This window comes from Saccoglossus kowalevskii, chromosome 2 (genome assembly GCF_978046115.1).
Source record: "Saccoglossus kowalevskii chromosome 2, keSacKowa6.1, whole genome shotgun sequence".
NCBI lineage: Eukaryota > Metazoa > Hemichordata > Enteropneusta > Harrimaniidae > Saccoglossus > Saccoglossus kowalevskii.
In genome coordinates this window covers 30311540-30334991 of record NC_140642.1, presented here as the reverse complement: position 1 = coordinate 30334991, position 23452 = coordinate 30311540, and the positions used below count along the sequence as shown (strand labels likewise).

The following is a 23452-nucleotide window of genomic DNA, read 5'->3' as shown; positions in this document are numbered from 1 at the left end:
GTAGAGTTGGTCTCTCCATTGCTACCAAATGATTTGAAGTAGACTTTGGTAGAGTTGGTCTCTTCATTGCCACCAAATGATTTGAAGTAGACATTGGTAGAGTTGGTCTCTCCATTGCTACCAAATGATTTGAAGTAGGCTTTGGAAGAGTTGGGTTTTCCATTGCCACCAAATGATTTGAAGTAGACTTTGGTAGAGTTGGTCTCTTCATTGCTACCAAATGATTTGAAGTAGACTTTGGAAGAGTTGGGTTTTCCATTGCTACCAAATGATTTGAAGTAGACTTTGGTAGAGTTGGTCTCTTCATTGCCACCAAATGATTTGAAGTAGACTTTGGTAGAGTTGGTCTCTCCATTGCTACCAAATGATTTGAAGTAGACTTTGGAAGAGTTGGGTTTTCCATTGCTACCAAATAATTTGAAGTAGACTTTAATAGAGTTTGTCTCTTCATTGCCACCAAATGATTTGAAGTAGACTTTGGTAGAGTTGGTCTCTCCAATGCCACCAAATGATTTGAAGTAGACTTTGGAAGAGTTGGTCTCTCCATTGCCACCAAATGATTTGAAGTAGACTTTGGTAGAGTTGGTCTCTCCATTGGTACCAAATGATTTGAAGTAGACTTTGGAAGAGTTGGTCTCTCCATTGCCACCAAATGATTTGAAGTAGACTTTGGTAGAGTTGGTCTCTCCATTGCTACCAAATGATTTGAAGTAGACTTTGGTAGAGTTGGACTCTTCATTACCACCAAATGATTTGAAGTAGACTTTGGTAGAGTTGGTCTCTCCATTGCCACCAAATGATTTGAAGTAGACTTTGGAAGAGTTGGTCTCTCCATTGCCACCAAATGATTTGAAGTAGACTTTGGTAGAGTTGGTCTCTCCATTGCTACCAAATGATTTGAAGTAGACTTTGGTAGAGTTGGTCTCTTCATTGCCAACAAATGATTTGAAGTAGACTTTGGTAGAGTTGGTCTCTCCATTGCCACCAAATGATTTGAAGTAGACTTTGGAAGAGTTGGGTTTTCCATTTCCACCAGATGATTTGAAGTAGACTTTGGTAGAGTTGGTCTCTTCATTGCCACCAAATGATTTGAAGTAGACTTTGGTAGAGTTTGTCTCTTCATTGCCACCAAATGATTTGAAGTAGACTTTGGTAGAGTTGGTCTCTCCATTGCCACCAAATGATTTGAAGTAAATTTTGAGAGAGTTTGTCTCTCCATTGCCACCAAATGATTTGAAGTAAATTTTGAGAGTTTGTCTCTCCATTGCCACCAAATGATTTGAAGTAGACTTGGGTAGATTTGGTCTCTTCATTGCCACCAAATGATTTGAAGTAGACTTTGGTAGAGTTTGTCTCTTCATTGCCACCAAATGATTTGAAGTAGACTTTGATAGAGTTGGTCTCTCCATTGCCACCAAATGATTTGAAGTAGACTTTGGAAGAGTTGGTCTCTCCATTGCCACCAAATGATTTGAAGTAGACTTGGGTAGATTTGGTCTCTTCATTGCCACCAAATGATTTGAAGTAGACTTTGGTAGAGTTTGTCTCTTCATTGCCACCAAATGATTTGAAGTAGACTTTGGTAGAGTTGGTCTCTCCATTGCCACCAAATGATTTGAAGTAGACTTTGGAAGAGTTGGTCTCTCCATTGCCACCAAATGATTTGAAGTAGACTTTGATAGAGTTTGTCTCTTCATTGCCACCAAATGATTTGAAGTAGACTTTGATAGAGTTGGTCTCTCCATTGCCACCAAATGATTTGAAGTAGACTTTGGAAGAGTTGGTCTCTCCATTGCCACCAAATGATTTGAAGTAGACTTTGGTAGAGTTGGTCTCTCCATTGCTACCAAATGATTTGAAGTAGACTTTGGTAGAGTTGGTCTCTTCATTGCCACCAAATGATTTGAAGTAGACTTTGGTAGAGTTGGTCTCTCCATTGCCACCAAATGATTTGAAGTAAATTTTGAGAGAGTTTGTCTCTCCATTGCCACCAAATGATTTGAAGTAAATTTTGAGAGAGTTTGTCTCTCCATTGCCACCAAATGATTTGAAGTAGACTTGGGTAGATTTGGTCTCTTCATTGCCACCAAATGATTTGAAGTAGACTTTGGTAGAGTTTGTCTCTTCATTGCCACCAAATGATTTGAAGTAGACTTTGGTAGAGTTGGTCTCTCCATTGCCACCAAATGATTTGAAGTAGACTTTGGAAGAGTTGGTCTCTCCATTGCCACCAAATGATTTGAAGTAGACTTTGGAAGAGTTGGTCTCTCCATTGCCACCAAATGATTTGAAGTAGACTTTGATAGAGTTGGTCTCTCCATTGCCACCAAATGATTTGAAGTAGACTTTGGTAGAGTTGGTCTCTCCATTGCCACCAAATGATTTGAAGTAGACTTTGGTAGAGTTGGTCTCTCCATTGCCACCAAATGATTTGAAGTAGACTTTGATAGAGTTGGTCTCTCCATTGCCACCAAATGATTTGAAGTAAACTTTAATAGAGTTTGTCTCTTCATTGCCACCAAATGATTTGAAGTAGACTTTGGTAGAGTTGGTCTCTCCATTGCCACCAAATGATTTGAAGTAGACTTTGGAAGAGTTGGTCTCTCCATTGCCACCAAATGATTTGAAGTAGACTTTGGTAGAGTTGGTCTCTCCATTGCTACCAAATGATTTGAAGTAGACTTTGGTAGAGTTGGTCTCTTCATTGCCACCAAATGATTTGAAGTAGACATTGGTAGAGTTGGTCTCTCCATTGCTACCAAATGATTTGAAGTAGACTTTGGAAGAGTTGGGTTTTCCATTGCCACCAAATGATTTGAAGTAGACTTTGGTAGAGTTGGTCTCTTCATTGCTACCAAATGATTTGAAGTAGACTTTGGAAGAGTTGGTCTCTCCATTGCCACCAAATGATTTGAAGTAGACTTTGGTAGAGTTGGTCTCTCCATTGCCACCAAATGATTTGAAGTAGACTTTGGAAGAGTTGGTCTCTCCATTGCCACCAAATGATTTGAAGTAGACTTTGGAAGAGTTGGTCTCTCCATTGCCACCAAATGATTTGAAGTAGACTTTGGTAGAGTTGGTCTCTCCATTGCCACCAAATGATTTGAAGTAGACTTTGATAGAGTTGGTCTCTCCATTGCCACCAAATGATTTGAAGTAGACTTTAATAGAGTTTGTCTCTTCATTGCCACCAAATGATTTGAAGTAGACTTTGGTAGAGTTGGTCTCTCCATTGCCACCAAATGATTTGAAGTAGACTTTGGAAGAGTTGGTCTCTCCATTGCCACCAAATGATTTGAAGTAGACTTTGGTAGAGTTGGTCTCTCCATTGCCACCAAATGATTTGAAGTTGACTTTGGTAGAGTTGATCTCTCCATTGCCACCAAATGATTTGAAGTAGACTTTGGTAGAGTTCGTCTCTCCATTGCCACCAAATGATTTGAAGTAGACTTTGGTAGAGTTGGTCTCTCCCATTTCCACCAGATGATTTGAAGTAGACTTTGGTAGAGTTGGTCTCTTCATTGCCACCAAATGATTTGAAGTAGACTTTGGTAGAGTTTGTCTCTTCATTGCCACCAAATGATTTGAAGTAGACTTTGGTAGAGTTGGTCTCTCCATTGCCACCAAATGATTTGAAGTAAATTTTGAGAGAGTTTGTCTCTCCATTGCCACCAAATGATTTGAAGTAAATTTTGAGAGTTTGTCTCTCCATTGCCACCAAATGATTTGAAGTAGACTTGGGTAGATTTGGTCTCTTCATTGCCACCAAATGATTTGAAGTAGACTTTGGTAGAGTTTGTCTCTTCATTGCCACCAAATGATTTGAAGTAGACTTTGGTAGAGTTGGTCTCTCCATTGCCACCAAATGATTTGAAGTAGACTTTGGAAGAGTTGGTCTCTCCATTGCCACCAAATGATTTGAAGTAGACTTTGATAGAGTTTGTCTCTTCATTGCCACCAAATGATTTGAAGTAGACTTTGGTAGAGTTGGTCTCTCCATTGCCACCAAATGATTTGAAGTAGACTTTGGAAGAGTTGGTCTCTCCATTGCCACCAAATGATTTGAAGTAGACTTTGGTAGAGTTGGTCTCTCCATTGCTACCAAATGATTTGAAGTAGACTTTGGTAGAGTTGGTCTCTCCATTGCCACCAAATGATTTGAAGTAGACTTTGGAAGAGTTGGTCTCTCCATTGCCACCAAATGATTTGAAGTAGACTTTGGAAGAGTTGGTCTCTCCATTGCCACCAAATGATTTGAAGTAGACTTTGGTAGAGTTGGTCTCTCCATTGCCACCAAATGATTTGAAGTAGACTTTGGTAGAGTTGGTCTCTCCATTGCCACCAAATGATTTGAAGTAGACTTTAATAGAGTTTGTCTCTTCATTGCCACCAAATGATTTGAAGTAGACTTTGGTAGAGTTGGTCTCTCCATTGGTACCAAATGATTTGAAGTAGACTTTGGAAGAGTTGGTCTCTCCATTGCCACCAAATGATTTGAAGTAGACTTTGGTAGAGTTGGTCTCTCCATTGCCACCAAATGATTTGAAGTTGACTTTGGTAGAGTTGATCTCTCCATTGCCACCAAATGATTTGAAGTAGACTTTGGTAGAGTTCGTCTCTCCATTGCCACCAAATGATTTGAAGTAGACTTTGGTAGAGTTGGTCTCTCCCATTTCCACCAGATGATTTGAAGTAGACTTTGGTAGAGTTGGTCTCTTCATTGCCACCAAATGATTTGAAGTAGACTTTGGTAGAGTTTGTCTCTTCATTGCCACCAAATGATTTGAAGTAGACTTTGGTAGAGTTGGTCTCTCCATTGCCACCAAATGATTTGAAGTAGACTTGGGTAGATTTGGTCTCTTCATTGCCACCAAATGATTTGAAGTAGACTTTGGTAGAGTTTGTCTCTTCATTGCCACCAAATGATTTGAAGTAGACTTTGGTAGAGTTGGTCTCTCCATTGCCACCAAATGATTTGAAGTAGACTTTGGAAGAGTTGGTCTCTCCATTGCCACCAAATGATTTGAAGTAGACTTTGATAGAGTTTGTCTCTTCATTGCCACCAAATGATTTGAAGTAGACTTTGGTAGAGTTGGTCTCTCCATTGCCACCAAATGATTTGAAGTAGACTTTGGAAGAGTTGGTCTCTCCATTGCCACCAAATGATTTGAAGTAGACTTTGGTAGAGTTGGTCTCTCCATTGCTACCAAATGATTTGAAGTAGACTTTGGTAGAGTTGGTCTCTTCATTGCCACCAAATGATTTGAAGTAGACTTTGATAGAGTTGGTCTCTCCATTGCCACCAAATGATTTGAAGTAGACTTTGATAGAGTTTGTCTCTTCATTGCCACTAAATGATTTGAAGTAAACTTTAATAGAGTTTGTCTCTTCATTGCCACCAAATGATTTGAAGTAGACTTTGGTAGAGTTGGTCTCTCCATTGCCACCAAATGATTTGAAGTAGACTTTGGAAGAGTTGGTCTCTCCATTGCCACCAAATGATTTGAAGTAGACTTTGGTAGAGTTGGTCTCTCCATTGCTACCAAATGATTTGAAGTAGACTTTGGTAGAGTTGGTCTCTTCATTGCCACCAAATGATTTGAAGTAGACATTGGTAGAGTTGGTCTCTCCATTGCTACCAAATGATTTGAAGTAGGTTTTGGAAGAGTTGGGTTTTCCATTGCCACCAAATGATTTGAAGTAGACTTTGGTAGAGTTGGTCTCTTCATTGCTACCAAATGATTTGAAGTAGACTTTGGAAGAGTTGGGTTTTCCATTGCTACCAAATGATTTGAAGTAGACTTTGGTAGAGTTGGTCTCTTCATTGCCACCAAATGATTTGAAGTAGACTTTGGTAGAGTTGGTCTCTCCATTGCTACCAAATGATTTGAAGTAGACTTTGGAAGAGTTGGTCTCTCCATTGCCACCAAATGATTTGAAGTAGACTTTGGTAGAGTTGGTCTCTCCATTGCTACCAAATGATTTGAAGTAGACTTTGGTAGAGTTGGACTCTTCATTACCACCAAATGATTTGAAGTAGACTTTGGTAGAGTTGGTCTCTCCATTGCCACCAAATGATTTGAAGTAGACTTTGGAAGAGTTGGTCTCTCCATTGCCACCAAATGATTTGAAGTAGACTTTGGTAGAGTTGGTCTCTTCATTGCCACCAAATGATTTGAAGTAGACATTGGTAGAGTTGGTCTCTCCATTGCTACCAAATGATTTGAAGTAGGTTTTGGAAGAGTTGGGTTTTCCATTGCCACCAAATGATTTGAAGTAGACTTTGGTAGAGTTGGTCTCTTCATTGCTACCAAATGATTTGAAGTAGACTTTGGAAGAGTTGGGTTTTCCATTGCTACCAAATGATTTGAAGTAGACTTTGGTAGAGTTGGTCTCTTCATTGCCACCAAATGATTTGAAGTAGACTTTGGTAGAGTTGGTCTCTCCATTGCTACCAAATGATTTGAAGTAGGTTTTGGAAGAGTTGGGTTTTCCATTGCCACCAAATGATTTGAAGTAGACTTTGGTAGAGTTGGTCTCTTCATTGCTACCAAATGATTTGAAGTAGACTTTGGAAGAGTTGGGTTTTCCATTGCTACCAAATGATTTGAAGTAGACTTTGGTAGAGTTGGTCTCTTCATTGCCACCAAATGATTTGAAGTAGACTTTGGTAGAGTTGGTCTCTCCATTGCTACCAAATGATTTGAAGTAGACTTTGGAAGAGTTGGGTTTTCCATTGCTACCAAATAATTTGAAGTAGACTTTAATAGAGTTTGTCTCTTCATTGCCACCAAATGATTTGAAGTAGACTTTGGTAGAGTTGGTCTCTCCAATGCCACCAAATGATTTGAAGTAGACTTTGGAAGAGTTGGTCTCTCCATTGCCACCAAATGATTTGAAGTAGACTTTGGTAGAGTTGGTCTCTCCATTGGTACCAAATGATTTGAAGTAGACTTTGGAAGAGTTGGTCTCTCCATTGCCACCAAATGATTTGAAGTAGACTTTGGTAGAGTTGGTCTCTCCATTGCTACCAAATGATTTGAAGTAGACTTTGGTAGAGTTGGACTCTTCATTACCACCAAATGATTTGAAGTAGACTTTGGTAGAGTTGGTCTCTCCATTGCCACCAAATGATTTGAAGTAGACTTTGGAAGAGTTGGTCTCTCCATTGCCACCAAATGATTTGAAGTAGACTTTGGTAGAGTTGGTCTCTCCATTGCTACCAAATGATTTGAAGTAGACTTTGGTAGAGTTGGTCTCTTCATTGCCAACAAATGATTTGAAGTAGACTTTGGTAGAGTTGGTCTCTCCATTGCCACCAAATGATTTGAAGTAGACTTTGGAAGAGTTGGGTTTTCCATTTCCACCAGATGATTTGAAGTAGACTTTGGTAGAGTTGGTCTCTTCATTGCCACCAAATGATTTGAAGTAGACTTTGGTAGAGTTTGTCTCTTCATTGCCACCAAATGATTTGAAGTAGACTTTGGTAGAGTTGGTCTCTCCATTGCCACCAAATGATTTGAAGTAAATTTTGAGAGAGTTTGTCTCTCCATTGCCACCAAATGATTTGAAGTAAATTTTGAGAGTTTGTCTCTCCATTGCCACCAAATGATTTGAAGTAGACTTGGGTAGATTTGGTCTCTTCATTGCCACCAAATGATTTGAAGTAGACTTTGGTAGAGTTTGTCTCTTCATTGCCACCAAATGATTTGAAGTAGACTTTGGTAGAGTTGGTCTCTCCATTGCCACCAAATGATTTGAAGTAGACTTTGGAAGAGTTGGTCTCTCCATTGCCACCAAATGATTTGAAGTAGACTTTGATAGAGTTTGTCTCTTCATTGCCACCAAATGATTTGAAGTAGACTTTGGTAGAGTTGGTCTCTCCATTGCCACCAAATGATTTGAAGTAGACTTTGGAAGAGTTGGTCTCTCCATTGCCACCAAATGATTTGAAGTAGACTTTGGTAGAGTTGGTCTCTCCATTGCTACCAAATGATTTGAAGTAGACTTTGGTAGAGTTGGTCTCTTCATTGCCACCAAATGATTTGAAGTAGACTTTGATAGAGTTGGTCTCTCCATTGCCACCAAATGATTTGAAGTAGACTTTGATAGAGTTTGTCTCTTCATTGCCACTAAATGATTTGAAGTAAACTTTAATAGAGTTTGTCTCTTCATTGCCACCAAATGATTTGAAGTAGACTTTGGTAGAGTTGGTCTCTCCATTGCCACCAAATGATTTGAAGTAGACTTTGGAAGAGTTGGTCTCTCCATTGCCACCAAATGATTTGAAGTAGACTTTGGTAGAGTTGGTCTCTCCATTGCCACCAAATGATTTGAAGTTGACTTTGGTAGAGTTGGTCTCTCCATTGCTACCAAATGATTTGAAGTAGACTTTGGTAGAGTTGGTCTCTTCATTGCCACCAAATGATTTGAAGTAGACATTGGTAGAGTTGGTCTCTCCATTGCTACCAAATGATTTGAAGTAGACTTTGGAAGAGTTGGGTTTTCCATTGCCACCAAATGATTTGAAGTAGACTTTGGTAGAGTTGGTCTCTTCATTGCTACCAAATGATTTGAAGTAGACTTTGGAAGAGTTGGGTTTTCCATTGCTACCAAATGATTTGAAGTAGACTTTGGTAGAGTTGGTCTCTTCATTGCCACCAAATGATTTGAAGTAGACTTTGGTAGAGTTGGTCTCTCCATTGCTACCAAATGATTTGAAGTAGACTTTGGAAGAGTTGGGTTTTCCATTGCTACCAAATGATTTGAAGTAGACTTTAATAGAGTTTGTCTCTTCATTGCCACCAAATGATTTGAAGTAGACTTTGGTAGAGTTGGTCTCTCCAATGCCACCAAATGATTTGAAGTAGACTTTGGAAGAGTTGGTCTCTCCATTGCCACCAAATGATTTGAAGTAGACTTTGGTAGAGTTGGTCTCTCCATTGGTACCAAATGATTTGAAGTAGACTTTGGAAGAGTTGGTCTCTCCATTGCCACCAAATGATTTGAAGTAGACTTTGGTAGAGTTGGTCTCTCCATTGCTACCAAATGATTTGAAGTAGACTTTGGTAGAGTTGGACTCTTCATTACCACCAAATGATTTGAAGTAGACTTTGGTAGAGTTGGTCTCTCCATTGCCACCAAATGATTTGAAGTAGACTTTGGAAGAGTTGGTCTCTCCATTGCCACCAAATGATTTGAAGTAGACTTTGGTAGAGTTGGTCTCTCCATTGCTACCAAATGATTTGAAGTAGACTTTGGTAGAGTTGGTCTCTTCATTGCCAACAAATGATTTGAAGTAGACTTTGGTAGAGTTGGTCTCTCCATTGCCACCAAATGATTTGAAGTAGACTTTGGAAGAGTTGGGTTTTCCATTTCTGTGTTAAGCAGAGCTATTTCTAGCTTGACAGCCAATTCCCAAAACCCTGCATATTATTTGCCCATTTTAATATATGCATAACTAGAATCACTCTTCCTCTGCCTGCACTTAATTTTATTTTTTCACTTTTTGAAATCTAATTATATTCAATAGATGCAACTTGCCACAAGTATCAGTGGGGAAGAAATGGGACTAGTGGAAGCACTGACTAAAGCAGTATTTCCAGGAGGAACATCAGAATCAAGGTCAGAGTCATGAAATCAATAATGTCAGTCCATGTGTGAAGTTGATCAACCTAAAAATAATTACAATTACAACATTTGTTTTTCCCATAGAAGTTGGTTGATTCATGTGGCCCGTGCCTTCAAGCCTATGAACATCTATAGAAGTATTAAAGATTTCATTACAACCACACAGTGGGGTGTCAAACAGATACGTAGCATGTCCTTAGCACAGCTATTCTTTGCCTTAATCAAGTTGGTTTTCATCATTGGATGGAAGTTTATTGGTCTGTTCTTCCACCTTGCATGGTGAGTTATTTTAATGACATCATTTTGCTTGACATCGGTATTTCATCAGCATTTTAAAAACACATTAAAACACTAAAACACAGAGTGTTGAATAACTGTCATTATCCACATTGAAATCATCCCATGAATGAGGATTCTATTTTATTGATATGTGCCAATACCACCTGTCAGCATCACTTTTAATCTCCAAGTTTAGGATAACATTATGTATTTACCAGTGTTGACAAGTACCAACCACAGAATGAAGTAAATTTAGTAGTGTGAGTAATTGATTTGTAATTGATTGCTTTTTCTTTACAGTAAAATAGTTGGTATGTTGGTTGGTAGTCGTATCATAGAAGATGCCAAAGAATTGTCTGGTAGTATCAGTGAAACATTACATGTACCTTCCATAGCAAGGCAAGCCAATAGAGATCTCAAACCATCGTATTTAGCAGCATTGCCGGGAATTAGAAGGTTTGTCAAGTAGTTACTGATTAGCATTGATCATGAATGCATATTTGAATGAATTGATTCAGAAATCAAAAACTCGAATTTTATAGTGACAGTCATATTTATAACACTTTATAACATTTATAACCATGACCAACGCTATTCTAATCCAAGATGGTGGTTGACTATCGCTATAGTTACAAAATCATATCATTTGTGGATTCAATGACTTGAAGGTGAGATCAAATGCTAAATGTTTTCTGCTTTAATGTTAATAGTGGCCAATCAGTATCGGCATTTGGAATTGATTTCATCAAAAAAGGTGAGGATCATGATGAGGCGGCCAATGCTGGAGCCGATAGTATGCGTATGAGACTGAGACGACGTAGAGGAATGACACCAACATCAAGTATTGACTTGGAAGATGAAGATGAACCACAGACTGAAATACCAACAGTAAATGAATCTAACGGTGGAATTGTGGTAAATATATAAATACAACATTACTTTAAATTAGTAAAATATTACTGTGTAGTCTTAGTAACTTGAAGAGTTGCATTAGAAATTGTGATAATACATGTATGAACATTCTCTTTCAGACTGAGAATGGTGCACCAACTGGGATGACAGGAGAGAGAAGACAGAGTTCGGTATTTCCAAGGTAAGTTTGGTTTGCTTACATTAAATTAAGAAAGCACCCGACAGCCATTACACAAAGTACTTTGTTATGAATAATAAATACTTTTCTACTATTTGTATGTACACACTTTAATTCATGTGAAAATTAGGAAGTTATTATAATTGTAGATGTGTTGTTTTATGATGTGAAAGTGAAAAAACACTATACACTTGAATAAATTGGTTCACTGTGTCATAAGTTTCAATAAAGGTTGATTAATGCAGTTTTATTTAATAGCAAGGTGCATTGATTTGAAATTTACTGTCATATTATATAAAACAAATGATTGATTTGTAATATTCATATTCTTCATTCTATTCCTTTGTAGCTTATTCCTGTTGCCAGACACAGAGAAAGAAAAAAAAGAAGAAGTCAAAGAAGAAGTCGTTGAACATAAGCTGTCTCAGGCTAAACAGGCTTTTGTGGTACAAACAACATTTACTTCTATCGTATGAGAATTGATATAAATATGAAAACCTATTATTATTTAGGGGTAAATCATATTTCATATAATCTCTTGTTATTCTCACCACAGAGTATGTTTGCACGTAATTATTACAACTTGAAGTACATTGCATTGGTGCTGGCCTTTATCATCAACTTTATCCTGCTATTCTTCAAGGTGAGACAGATTTTCAGATTTTACAATGCATTCCAACAGTTTAGTGAAGTTTGACAAAAAGTGTTATGGTTACGATTATTAAAAGGATATTTCATGCAGGTGGTAAATTTCAGTTTTTTGTGGTTACATGATGTGATGTTTTTGAATAAAGTGTTCAAGCTTGGTGCGATTTCAACTATTTGGTTGGGTAAAAGAATGTTGTGTTGGTGTTTGCATTTTACCCACTCTATATAAAACATGTGCTCTAAATGTGAGCCAAATACAGCATAATAATATTTTGTGTGCTCATCATTTTGTGTGCTCATCATTGTGTGTGCTCATCATTGTGTGTGCTCATCATTTTGTGTGCTCATCATTGTGTGTGCTCATCATTTTGTGTGCTCATCATTGTGTGTGCTCATCATTGTGTTATGAATTACCCAGGCCTGATAACCCCTAGAAATAAAATCAGCCTACTATTAAACATATATGAGTTTGTGTCCAAGGCTACATGAAAATTAAAGAAAACCTCCAGAAATATATAAAATGTTAGTCATATACTGACAAAATAACATTTTAAATTTTCTATACAGGCTGGTAGTACTGCTTCTGAATTGTTTGCTGTTGAGCCTGATATTGATGAGATTAACGCAACTAAAAATGGTGATGATGACGACACTTGGGATGAATTGATATCATTAGAGGAGCATGTTGTATCATATTTAGAACCACTCTTGCAGCTATTCGGGTTTTTACATACCTTGTCGGCTTTGTCCATGTTGATAGCGTACTGTGCTTTGAAGGTGAGTCTCAGATATTAGATTGATTTTTGTTGATGGAAGTAATCTAGCTGTTTATTTCACCTCTGTTTGCCAAGACTGACACAAAGTCATAACATTATGGCTCACAAGCGCAATCAAACTTGGCAGCCTGATAGCCATTTTAGTGATAGAAGTGTAAATCCAGAATTTGGATCACAGGAATTAATCCAGATTTATTTAAATACATACATTGTTGTACGTGTAGAACATTATTTGAATTTGATGACCATTGTATGTTACAGGTACCACTTGCTTTGTTCAAGAGGGAGAAGGAAGTTGCTAGGAAGTTAGAATTTGATGGCATGTGGATAACAGACGAACCAGAGAGTGGAGATATCCAAGCTATGTGGGATAGACTAGTTATCAATACAAGGTATGCTATGGCATTTGATCTTCAAATATTTATTGTTTTGTTTGCACAGTTTTTAGTAATAATATATTGTGTGTAGATTGATTGATGCTGCATTTATGTGTCATGTTGATTTGTTGTAGGTCATTTCCTGTGAATTATTGGGATAAATTAATTAAGAGAAAGGTAAGATAGTTTTCTCAGGCAGACGTAATGTAATATGACCTTATTCAAACTTAGCACAGAGACAAGTTGACGCAATAGGGAATAATATACACATTGGTTTGTTTCTAAGACATTACTTTCTTATGATGTAGAGGGGCTCAATACCGAGTACTGAGTTATTTTCAAATTAGGTAAAAGGAACTATGTAATTGACTTGTTTATTACCGAGATTGTCAAATATAAAATCAATATGTGAATATAAGTATACTTTATTTCCTTTATTGGATTTCATGCTGCTTATAATATCAGTGTGATTTTGTCTTCGTCTCTCGAGGTGAACTATGACTTCATGTCTGTATGTTTCAGGATTAGTTTTGTCAAATCCAGGTACCAACTACATCAGGCTACTCTTACTCAAGAAATTAAATTGTACTTGTGTGTATGTCATATTTGCAGGTGAGACAGAAGTACTCTGAAAGTTTGGATGATGATAAACTGTGTGAATTGCTTGGTATGGAAAAACAGGATAATCTATTCAGTGAGTCTAAAGAAGAAGAACATGAAAGTATTCTAACTGCAATGTAAGTGTGAATGTTTTAATCCTTGGTGTTCCCTCATAAGACTTTCATTATATGTTCATTGCATGCTAATTTAACATTAAATATACTGCATTTGTTGTATTAGAAGTCATCATAAATCTATACTGAATTATTGAAATAAACTTGTACAATACAGCACTGTGGGCAAATAATTATATACATGTAGCTCCTATAGAATCAACTTTTCCAATACAGCATTGTGGGGAATTCATTATTTACCTCCCTTAGAATCGACTTTTCCAATACAGCACAGTAAGCAATTCATTATATGGCTTTTATAGAAACAATAATCCAATATGGCACTGGACAATTCATTATATAGCTCCCATTGAATCAACTCATCCAATACGATACTGGCAGATTCATTATTTAGATTCCATAAAATCAACTCATCCAATACGATACTGGCAGATTCATTATTTAGATTCCATAAAATCAACTCATCCAAAACGATACTGGCAGATTCATTATTTAGATTCCATAAAATCAACTCATCCAAAACGATACTGGCAGATTCATTATTTAGATTCCATAAAATCAACTGATCTAATATGTCACTGAACAATTGTAACTTCCATACAATCCACTTCTCATCCAATATGGTGTCACAGACAGTTCATTATACTCCTCCAATATGGCGCTATAGGCAATTCATTAAAGCTCAAATTTAATCAAATTTAACGTTTAATCAAAAGATTTTAGACTGCTGACTATGCATTGGTTTTATTTACTTCTTTTTCAGCTTGAGATCTGTTGATTGGAAATATAATCTTTGGAAATGTGGTGTCATCTGTACTGATAATGTGAGTTAGAAATTATATTATATTTTTTTACAATCCAAATTGTAATATTTCACTGCATTGTGGGAGGCCAGGGATTATGTTTGTTTGCAAGGTGGTCATGTAAAGTTTAGGACATGTATCCATTGTAGTGAATATCAAAATTGTTACAATGCATAATATCACTTTAATTTTCTTTTGCAGTCTTTCCTGTATATTGCGTTGTACTTGACGTTCTCCATCCTGGGTCATGTTAATCCATTTTTCTTTGCTGCTCACTTACTGGATGTAGCTATGGGATTCAAGACATTAAGAACAGTCTTGCAGTCAGTAACACACAATGGTAAACAGGTAAGCAGTCAGTAACACACATTGGTAAACAGGTAAGCAGTCAGTAACACACAATGGTAAACAGGTAAGCAGTCAGTAACACACAATGGTAAACAGGTAAGCAGTCAGTAACACACAATGGTAAACAGGTAAGCAGTCAGTAACACACAATGGTAAACAGGTAAGCAGTCAGTAACACACATTGGTAAACAGGTAAGCAGTCAGTAACACACAATGGTAAACAGGTAAGCAGTCAGTAACACACAATGGTAAACAGGTAAGCAGTCAGTAACACACATTGGTAAACAGGTAAGCAGTCAGTAACACACAATGGTAAACAGGTAAGCAGTCAGTAACACACAATAGTAAACAGGTAAGCAGTCAGTAACACACATTGGTAAACAGGTAAGCAGTCAGTAACACACATTGGTAAACAGGTAAGCAGTCAGTAACACACATTGGTAAACAGGTAAGCAGTCAGTAACACACAATGGTAAACAGGTAAGCAGTCAGTAACACACATTGGTAAACAGGTAAGCAGTCAGTAACACACAATGGTAAACAGGTAAGCAGTCAGTAACACACATTGGTAAACAGGTAAGCAGTCAGTAACACACATTGGTAAACAGGTAAGCAGTCAGTAACACACATTGGTAAACAGGTAAGCAGTCAGTAACACACAATGGTAAACAGGTAAGCAGTCAGTAACACACAATGGTAAACAGGTAAGCAGTCAGTAACACACAATGGTAAACAGGTAAGCAGTCAGTAACACACATTGGTAAACAGGTAAGCAGTCAGTAACACACAATGGTAAACAGGTAAGCAGTCAGTAACACACATTGGTAAACAGGTAAGCAGTCAGTAACACACATTGGTAAACAGGTAAGCAGTCAGTAACACACATTGGTAAACAGGTAAGCAGTCAGTAACACACATTGGTAAACAGGTAAGCAGTCAGTAACACACAATGGTAAACAGGTAAGCAGTCAGTAACACACAATGGTAAACAGGTAAGCAGTCAGTAACACACAATGGTAAACAGGTAAGCAGTCAGTAACACACATTGGTAAACAGGTAAGCAGTCAGTAACACACATTGGTAAACAGGTAAGCAGTCAGTAACACACAATGGTAAACAGGTAAGCAGTCAGTAACACACAATGGTAAACAGGTAAGCAGTCAGTAACACACATTGGTAAACAGGTAAGCAGTCAGTAACACACAATGGTAAACAGGTAAGCAGTCAGTAACACACAATGGTAAACAGGTAAGCAGTCAGTAACACACAATGGTAAACAGGTAAGCAGTCAGTAACACACATTGGTAAACAGGTAAGCAGTCAGTAACACACAATGGTAAACAGGTAAGCAGTCAGTAACACACAATGGTAAACAGGTAAGCAGTCAGTAACACACATTGGTAAACAGGTAAGCAGTCAGTAACACACAATGGTAAACAGGTAAGCAGTCAGTAACACACAATGGTAAACAGGTAAGCAGTCAGTAACACACATTGGTAAACAGGTAAGCAGTCAGTAACACACAATGGTAAACAGGTAAGCAGTCAGTAACACACAATGGTAAACAGGTAAGCAGTCAGTAACACACATTGGTAAACAGGTAAGCAGTCAGTAACACACAATGGTAAACAGGTAAGCAGTCAGTAACACACAATGGTAAACAGGTAAGCAGTCAGTAACACACATTGGTAAACAGGTAAGCAGTCAGTAACACACATTGGTAAACAGGTAAGCAGTCAGTAACACACATTGGTAAACAGGTAAGCAGTCAGTAACACACATTGGTAAACAGGTAAGCAGTCAGTAACACACAATGGTAAACAGGTAAGCAGTCAGTAACACACAATGGTAAACAGGTAAGCAGTCAGTAACACACAATGGTAAACAGGTAAACAACCAAAACAGAGGTTGAGGATGTCAGGGGTGCTTATTTCAACTAGTTATAGAAGTGGATATTATGTTCATGGCACACCCCTACCAATCTTACATCACACCCCTTCAACGTAACAAAACACAAAGTAGAATAATCTTTGATTTTGTACTATTAAAATTAAACACACACCTCAACCAGATATTTGGAATAGATTGTCAAGTTTGATCAGATAATATACAAATACATTTTCCTTTTTATAATACTTCCATAATTGATGTTCTATGTTGTTGTCTTTTCTTATTAGTTGATTTTGACGGTGATGATGACTTGCATAGTGATCTGGTTATACACTGTCATTGCTTTCAATTTCTTCCGCAAGTTTTATCTGAAAGGAGAAGACGATGAAGTAGAATTCAAGTGTCACAATATGCTGACTGTAAGTTTTAGGCTTGAAAACCATGAAAATATTCTTCTTCCAAAAACAATTGCCATCTGTGTAATTTAGCTTTGATCAAAACAAACCACTTAATTTAAAATAAGTCATTAAATGTTTTGGTTGTCAATAAATTTATATTTTTAGTTTAAGGCTAGTATGGCAGTTGACGGATATCAGTTGTGCAACTGACATGTCTTTGACATTAAAATTAAAATAAATTTAACATACACCAAGACACCAAATCATCATTTATTTATCAGTTTAGTGAAGTAATTATATCAGATTTAAAATTAGAAATGTTATATAACAATTGTGCAGTATGTAGCGCACATAGAAATAATTTTCAATTCTAGCATGCCCTTTGGCTGTGTTTTAGATGAATTGACTATAGTGTACAATGTGATGGTAAAAATAAACTTGAATGTGTGCATATTGCTGGTGACAATGCTAGATTTAGTCTTAGATCTTCCATCTATTGGTGATACAACACGGAATGTGCATCTTATATATTACATTGTGATTCACTGACATGGACTGCTTTGTAAGCTCAGTTGAGTTTAATGTTGTGGCAAGAGTGACATCATGGCCTGCATTGTGAACTCATGAGTTTAATAATGTAGCAAGAAATATGTGGGTTATATATAAAGTGATTATATTTTAGTTTGAAGCATGAGTGGCTCATTTTCATTACACAACAAATACATACACCTCTCTCTACCTTCTTGCTGTTAGCCTGCATGTTAAAAATGAAATTTGGTCTGTGTAGAATATGATGCATGGTTTGAATGTGTAGACCACAGTCTTTGTGTAGCGTGTGTTCAAATTTCTTGTTAGCAAACAGGCAGTTTACATGTGCTGAACATGCAATCAGTGTGGTGACTGTGAATTTTTAATGTTTATGAGATTTGAGTGTTAATGCATGTCAGTTTCCCTATTAGTGTCATTGCATTGTATGATCATTTGTAAATGCATGCTGTCTCGTGGATCTTCATCTTCATTTTGTTTTGTTCCTTATTATTTCTCTTCATTACAGTGTTTTGTCTTCCATTTACATACTGGTTTACGAGCTGGTGGTGGGATAGGTATGTATCGGTAGCTATAGATTGCTAATGCCCTACTAAACCCCCATTTGTTTGTATTGCAGTGTTTTATATATCACTTACATAGTGGTTTGAGAGCTGGAGGGGGAATTGGTAAGATCCTTCTTTTACGTGTTTTTTTCATTCTCATAACTGAAGATATACTGCAGGTTTCACGTCTCAAAGGGTCAATTTGTTGAAATTCTAACTTTTAGGAGCTAAACTAAGGGGGTATAGGCTGATCGAAGCACAGTCTCTCTGTAGGCCAGTCTGATAACAGTAGTTGTATGAGGGGTGAATTGCTTGATCTTGCATACAATGCTAGTTATCTCAAAGTGTATAACAGTTGATCCAGAAACTTGCACGGCAAATACAATTCATGATCTAATATTAATAGTGAAATTATTAAAAACAATGTTTTGGATAACTAGAATATGGTAGGTTTAATATTCATCATAAAACGCTTCCTGTTCAAAGTTGTGTGTTATATAATAATATGCATGACTATCATCTAAAATGTGTGAGTTGTTATTTACCAGTGATGCGCACTGTTTACAAGGAATTTGGTCTATTTCCAGATAGGTTTATAAAGGCACTGTAGCAGAAGGCAGATTGCTGAGCAATAGTTAAAATAAGCTGTTGATCCTTGTTTGCAAGTTTCTTTTTCATGTCATCTGATGATTGTAGATTGTAATGATAATAATGTGCTCTCTGTTTTTCAGCTGACGAGATTGAAGCACCTGATGGAGATCCCTATGAATTCTATCGTATTATATTTGATATAACCTTCTTCTTCTTTGTGATTGTTATCTTATTGGCTATCATCCAGGGTAAGTCGGAATATCTCTCTAGCAAGTTTTAGACAGGTTTTCACTTTACATTGATGTTTTTGGTGGAAAATGAGAAAAATACATCTAGTTAGCATTCTGGGATTCTGTTTGGACACATGGACTTATGTGTGTGTCCATGCGTGCAACTCTGTATCTCAGATATGCCTGGTCCAATCATATTCCCACTTCACAAATAGGTAACATATGCTCCGACTGTTTCAAACTTTATATTTTTCTTAAACTTGAGAATTCACTGGGACTATGTAATGCAATTACTTATTATTGGAATAACAGACCTCATAGATCAAATACTTGTATATTTGTAACATTTTATTTCTATGGAATACATTTGATAATACATTAGCTCTTTATTCACCACAAAATATTAAGAAACTTTTTATTGAATTTTCACGCAAACAATTATTTAACTATTGTGACTACTAGTATTAAAAATCTAAAGATATACAAATTACCAAATCTATTCACTGCCATCTCACAGACTTTTTAGTGAGCCCATGATTCTCCCCGAGTTATGGTCTCAAGATCACGTACATGAAATTGAGTGAAAAGTTTGATAGACTGTATCTCCAGAACTAAAAGGCACATACAAATAAATTAATTCAATAATTATTATCTTATAAAACAGATAAAAACAACAAGAAACAGCCAATCTCTAATAAAAATAATTTTCAGAGGTTCACAGAAGATTTTGTTTTCTTTAGCAAATATTAACACAAAAAGTATATCTCCTTATTCTCCTATATTTCAGCTTTCTATATTGCTATAGTTACATGAAAAATGAACTATTACTTTTTTTTACTGTATGACTACCTTGATTGAAAACAGCTCTATTAATTGAGACAGAGTTTAACACAGTTATACTACCCACCTTCACTGTGGGTTAAGTTTATATATTTATTTCATAACAAAGAGGTTTGGCATAAACCATGAGTCATCACACACCTAATGTAATTGAAGGGAGCCCTCACACAACATGCTTCAGGATAAAAACAATATATGATTTTAAAACTATGATAGATGTTTTCTGGTGGGTACAGCCCATATTCTCTTGTTTTGTACTTGAAGCCTGAAGACATCATTTCATATTATTCTTGATATTTTAGGTTTGATTATTGATGCATTTGGTGAATTGAGAGATCAAATTGAGCAAGTGAAAGAGGATATGGAGGTAAGAACTGTAAACTGATGACATTTCATGTCAAGAAAAATTGTGAAACTTTGAGGGTGGGGAAATTTTACCTGAGTATTTAGACAAGAATCTTCTAGAATTGACCAGTGAGTAATATTATTGGCTTGTCATACAAATTATTTACTACTCTACTCTCTACCATTTTCAGAGCAAGTGCTTTATTTGTGGTATTGGTAAAGAGTACTTTGATCGAGAACCACATGGGTTTGAAAAACATGTTATGAAAGAACATGACTTTGCCAATTACATGTAAGTATCCACTGTCTGTATATTACAGTAATATGTAAACTACAATTGCCTTAGCCGTAGTAAAACTCCACTGCTTTGTTTTTAAGCTTATTTGGACATGCTTCCTCTAGTGTGCACAAATCGTACAGTCTTACACATTGAAAACCTTCCTGTATCAAACATGGTCAAATTGACACTGTGACAGTTTTGTAAATAATTAAAAAGGTAAATGTGGTTATAAAATCTGGTCAGTTTTGGAACCAGTATCGTAATGTGCCTTGACATCAGTGACATGAATTTCATTTATTTTCTCAGGTTTTTCCTGATGCACTTGATTAATAAACCAGAAACTGAATATACAGGACAGGTGAGTGTGTCTCTTGATATAAATAGAAAATGCAAAAACAAAGAAAAAATTAAATGATATAAATAATCATGGATGATAATACTAGAGGACAGAATAGTGTGACTGTTTCTTGGATATGCTGACTACAGGATTGCGCTTGTCAAGGGTGTGTGTGTATTGTTGTCAACTTTGTATTAAAAGTATGTGAAGTTAATTTGAAAACACTGCCAATGAAAAAGGACCATGACAGTAATAACAAAACACAGACATTATTGAGTATTAACCGTGTCTCCAAATCCCAGGCAGTGTACATGTAATTGACACACCATTCTCTCCTCTGTTGTAGTAGGGTTGACTTTTAGAGTATGACAATATTGCATTGTCTGGTCATGATTTAAATTAGTGTGTATCTTGCATCCATCAATATTACAACCGGCCAAGATTAGACACAAGTATGTCTGGCCTCAGTGTGTTCGTACTATTGCCACAGTCATGTTACAGTTTCATCATGTGTTTTGGTAGTTTTGGTGATGCCAACAGAACTTGCTTACATGTATAATTGCAAAAGGTCTTGATAATTGTCAAATAGATAGCAGTCAGACATCATGTTAAAAATATCTAAACACTGTTATTTCTGTTTTTAGGAGTCATATGTGTGGCAGCTATACCAGGAAAGATGCTGGGAATTCTTCCCGATTGGAAACTGCTTTAGAAAGCAATATGAAGAAGAATAACTCTGCCCACAACGTGCAGAAGACAACAAATAACATAATTAACCATTGTAATAGAAAGAGAAAAAAAAACTGTGTTTTTTTGGTTTTTTTTCAAATATTCAATCATCTTGCATGGCCTTAAGATCAAAATTATTCATTTTAAAAAGATGTTTGCAATATTTTTTTTATAAAGTCTTTATTCACAAATAATACGCTAAATATAACCATGAGAAACAAAATATGCCAAACTATGCAAATGTGTGCCTGATTAAAGGCTTTTACCAAAATTATACCAACCTAAACCAGTAACTGGGTTTTAGGTAGCAAACAAACATGTCAATTTTTAAAAAAATCTAATTACGGTAAAACTGAATTTGCCAAATTATGACATTACAAGTAAGTAATTCATGTCACTTATCATATGTAAGTTAATATTATAGAATAAGAGAAGAAAAAAACTACTTTACTAATAAATTTTTCCCTCGTCATTTTTATTGATTCAAGGTGCTGAAGCTCAAATTTTTAGAGTGTAAATTGAAAGAATGAGATAAAAAAAAAAATCATGAAGTGCAATTCCCATTTGCTTAAATTCTCTCCATGGCAATTATTTATTGTTAATATATATAGAGGCTGTGTGAAGTGCTTTCAGAATTGGACTTCCTGTATAAAGTTTTCTAGATAGTGTTTTTTTTTTTTGGTATGTGTTTACCTTAGATGCAATATTTCAGTTAGGTTTTGGTGTTTTTTTTGAATGTAAAAACATAGCTAACTGGCATTAGCTCTGGATAGAAGTCAAATTACACAACAGAAAAAACTCTTCCGAGCCATTTGCAATTTACTTTTTCTATGGTCATTCATTGGCTTACCATTTATTATTAAACAATTAACTCTGGCAGTTGATTTTTTTTTTTCAAACTGACAAATTTAATTATTGAATAAATCACACATTTGCTGTTAATCAGTGGTTGTTTATTTGGTTGTATGTATGTGTAAATAAGTGAATGTTTATCATATTATAAACTATTGAAAACTTTGATGCATCATATAACCCCAAAACAATTGTTCTAATAAACAATTCGTTTTTATCAGCTCCTCTAGACACGGTCTGGTGCAATAAAATTAGGGGAGAATGTATGAGTATACCTTCTGTGGGCAAACTCACTGAGGTTTCCAAGGGTGATATGCAGAACCTGAATTCCCTTAATGACTGATTATTATTACAAAAATTGTACACTTTCAAGTTGCTAACCTTATAGTTAATGGCCTGTTTTAGGGTTGAGGTTTTAGTAAACTTTGGTTAACTAAGAAGCGTCAGAATTGCCATAGTACATAGTAATACTGCATGTTTCAAGTTTGCAGCCCTATTGGGGGTGTGTGTTGTCAGTGTGGTTGTGTTACGTAATTCATTTTGTATAGAAGGACAATGTGCCAATGACCTGTAGAAATTGCACCTGATTCATGTACATATCAACTACATGTGCATGTTGCTTTCAACCACCTACTTAGCTCACTTAGTAATGCTACCGTTTTTAAATAGAAGGGGAACATTATACATTGAGTCATATGAAAACAACCTATTTTTGAAAAAACACTCCTAGTAAATTGATATTGTTGAGAGTAAAGAAACTAGTACCGTAAAATCTGTATTAGAAGCCGCATCCCTAATAGAAGTCGCACCCATTCTTTTTGAATAATTGAGAATCTAAAATTCACCATTTCTCATATGTGTAGATGCTCTAATAGAAGCCGCATCCCCTCTGTTGCATTGTACAATTTTAATAGAAGCCGCGGCTTCTAATACAGATTTTACAGTAAACGGGTACTGTTTTGAAACAAGAAAAAGTACTTTCCCAGTAAACGGGCATTGTTGAAAACAACAAAACTAGTTAACAAGTACGGTACTGTTTAATAGGAACTAGGAAGAATGAGCACATTCCCAGTAAATGCTGAACAAAAACCATCCACTATCAAAGGTTAGTGGACTTAAAATAGCAAGTGTTGTGCACACAGATTTTAGTATCACTAGATTAATATGGGTAAATTACAATGTGC

The 23452-nt window shown here is 36.3% G+C and overlaps 1 protein-coding gene across 1 annotated transcript in view; it reads left to right on the top strand.

Moving 5' to 3' along the window:
• LOC100328999 (ryanodine receptor) overlaps positions 1-22358 on the top strand; it is a 145568-nt gene extending 123210 nt beyond the window's left edge. Inside the window, exons 114-133 of the mRNA XM_085494156.1 lie at positions 9533-9624; positions 9715-9909; positions 10210-10365; positions 10620-10824; positions 10941-11002; positions 11349-11445; positions 11556-11642; positions 12215-12424; positions 12685-12815; positions 12935-12977; positions 13413-13537; positions 14298-14358; positions 14539-14685; positions 16863-16994; positions 18028-18076; positions 18796-18903; positions 20028-20092; positions 20262-20362; positions 20657-20708; positions 21332-22358. Coding sequence (XP_085350282.1) covers positions 9533-9624; positions 9715-9909; positions 10210-10365; positions 10620-10824; positions 10941-11002; positions 11349-11445; positions 11556-11642; positions 12215-12424; positions 12685-12815; positions 12935-12977; positions 13413-13537; positions 14298-14358; positions 14539-14685; positions 16863-16994; positions 18028-18076; positions 18796-18903; positions 20028-20092; positions 20262-20362; positions 20657-20708; positions 21332-21421 — 2208 coding nt within the window. The 3' untranslated portion in view covers positions 21422-22358. The remainder of the gene's footprint in view (positions 1-9532; positions 9625-9714; positions 9910-10209; positions 10366-10619; positions 10825-10940; positions 11003-11348; positions 11446-11555; positions 11643-12214; positions 12425-12684; positions 12816-12934; positions 12978-13412; positions 13538-14297; positions 14359-14538; positions 14686-16862; positions 16995-18027; positions 18077-18795; positions 18904-20027; positions 20093-20261; positions 20363-20656; positions 20709-21331) is intronic.
• The last annotated feature ends 1094 nt before the right edge of the window (positions 22359-23452 follow it).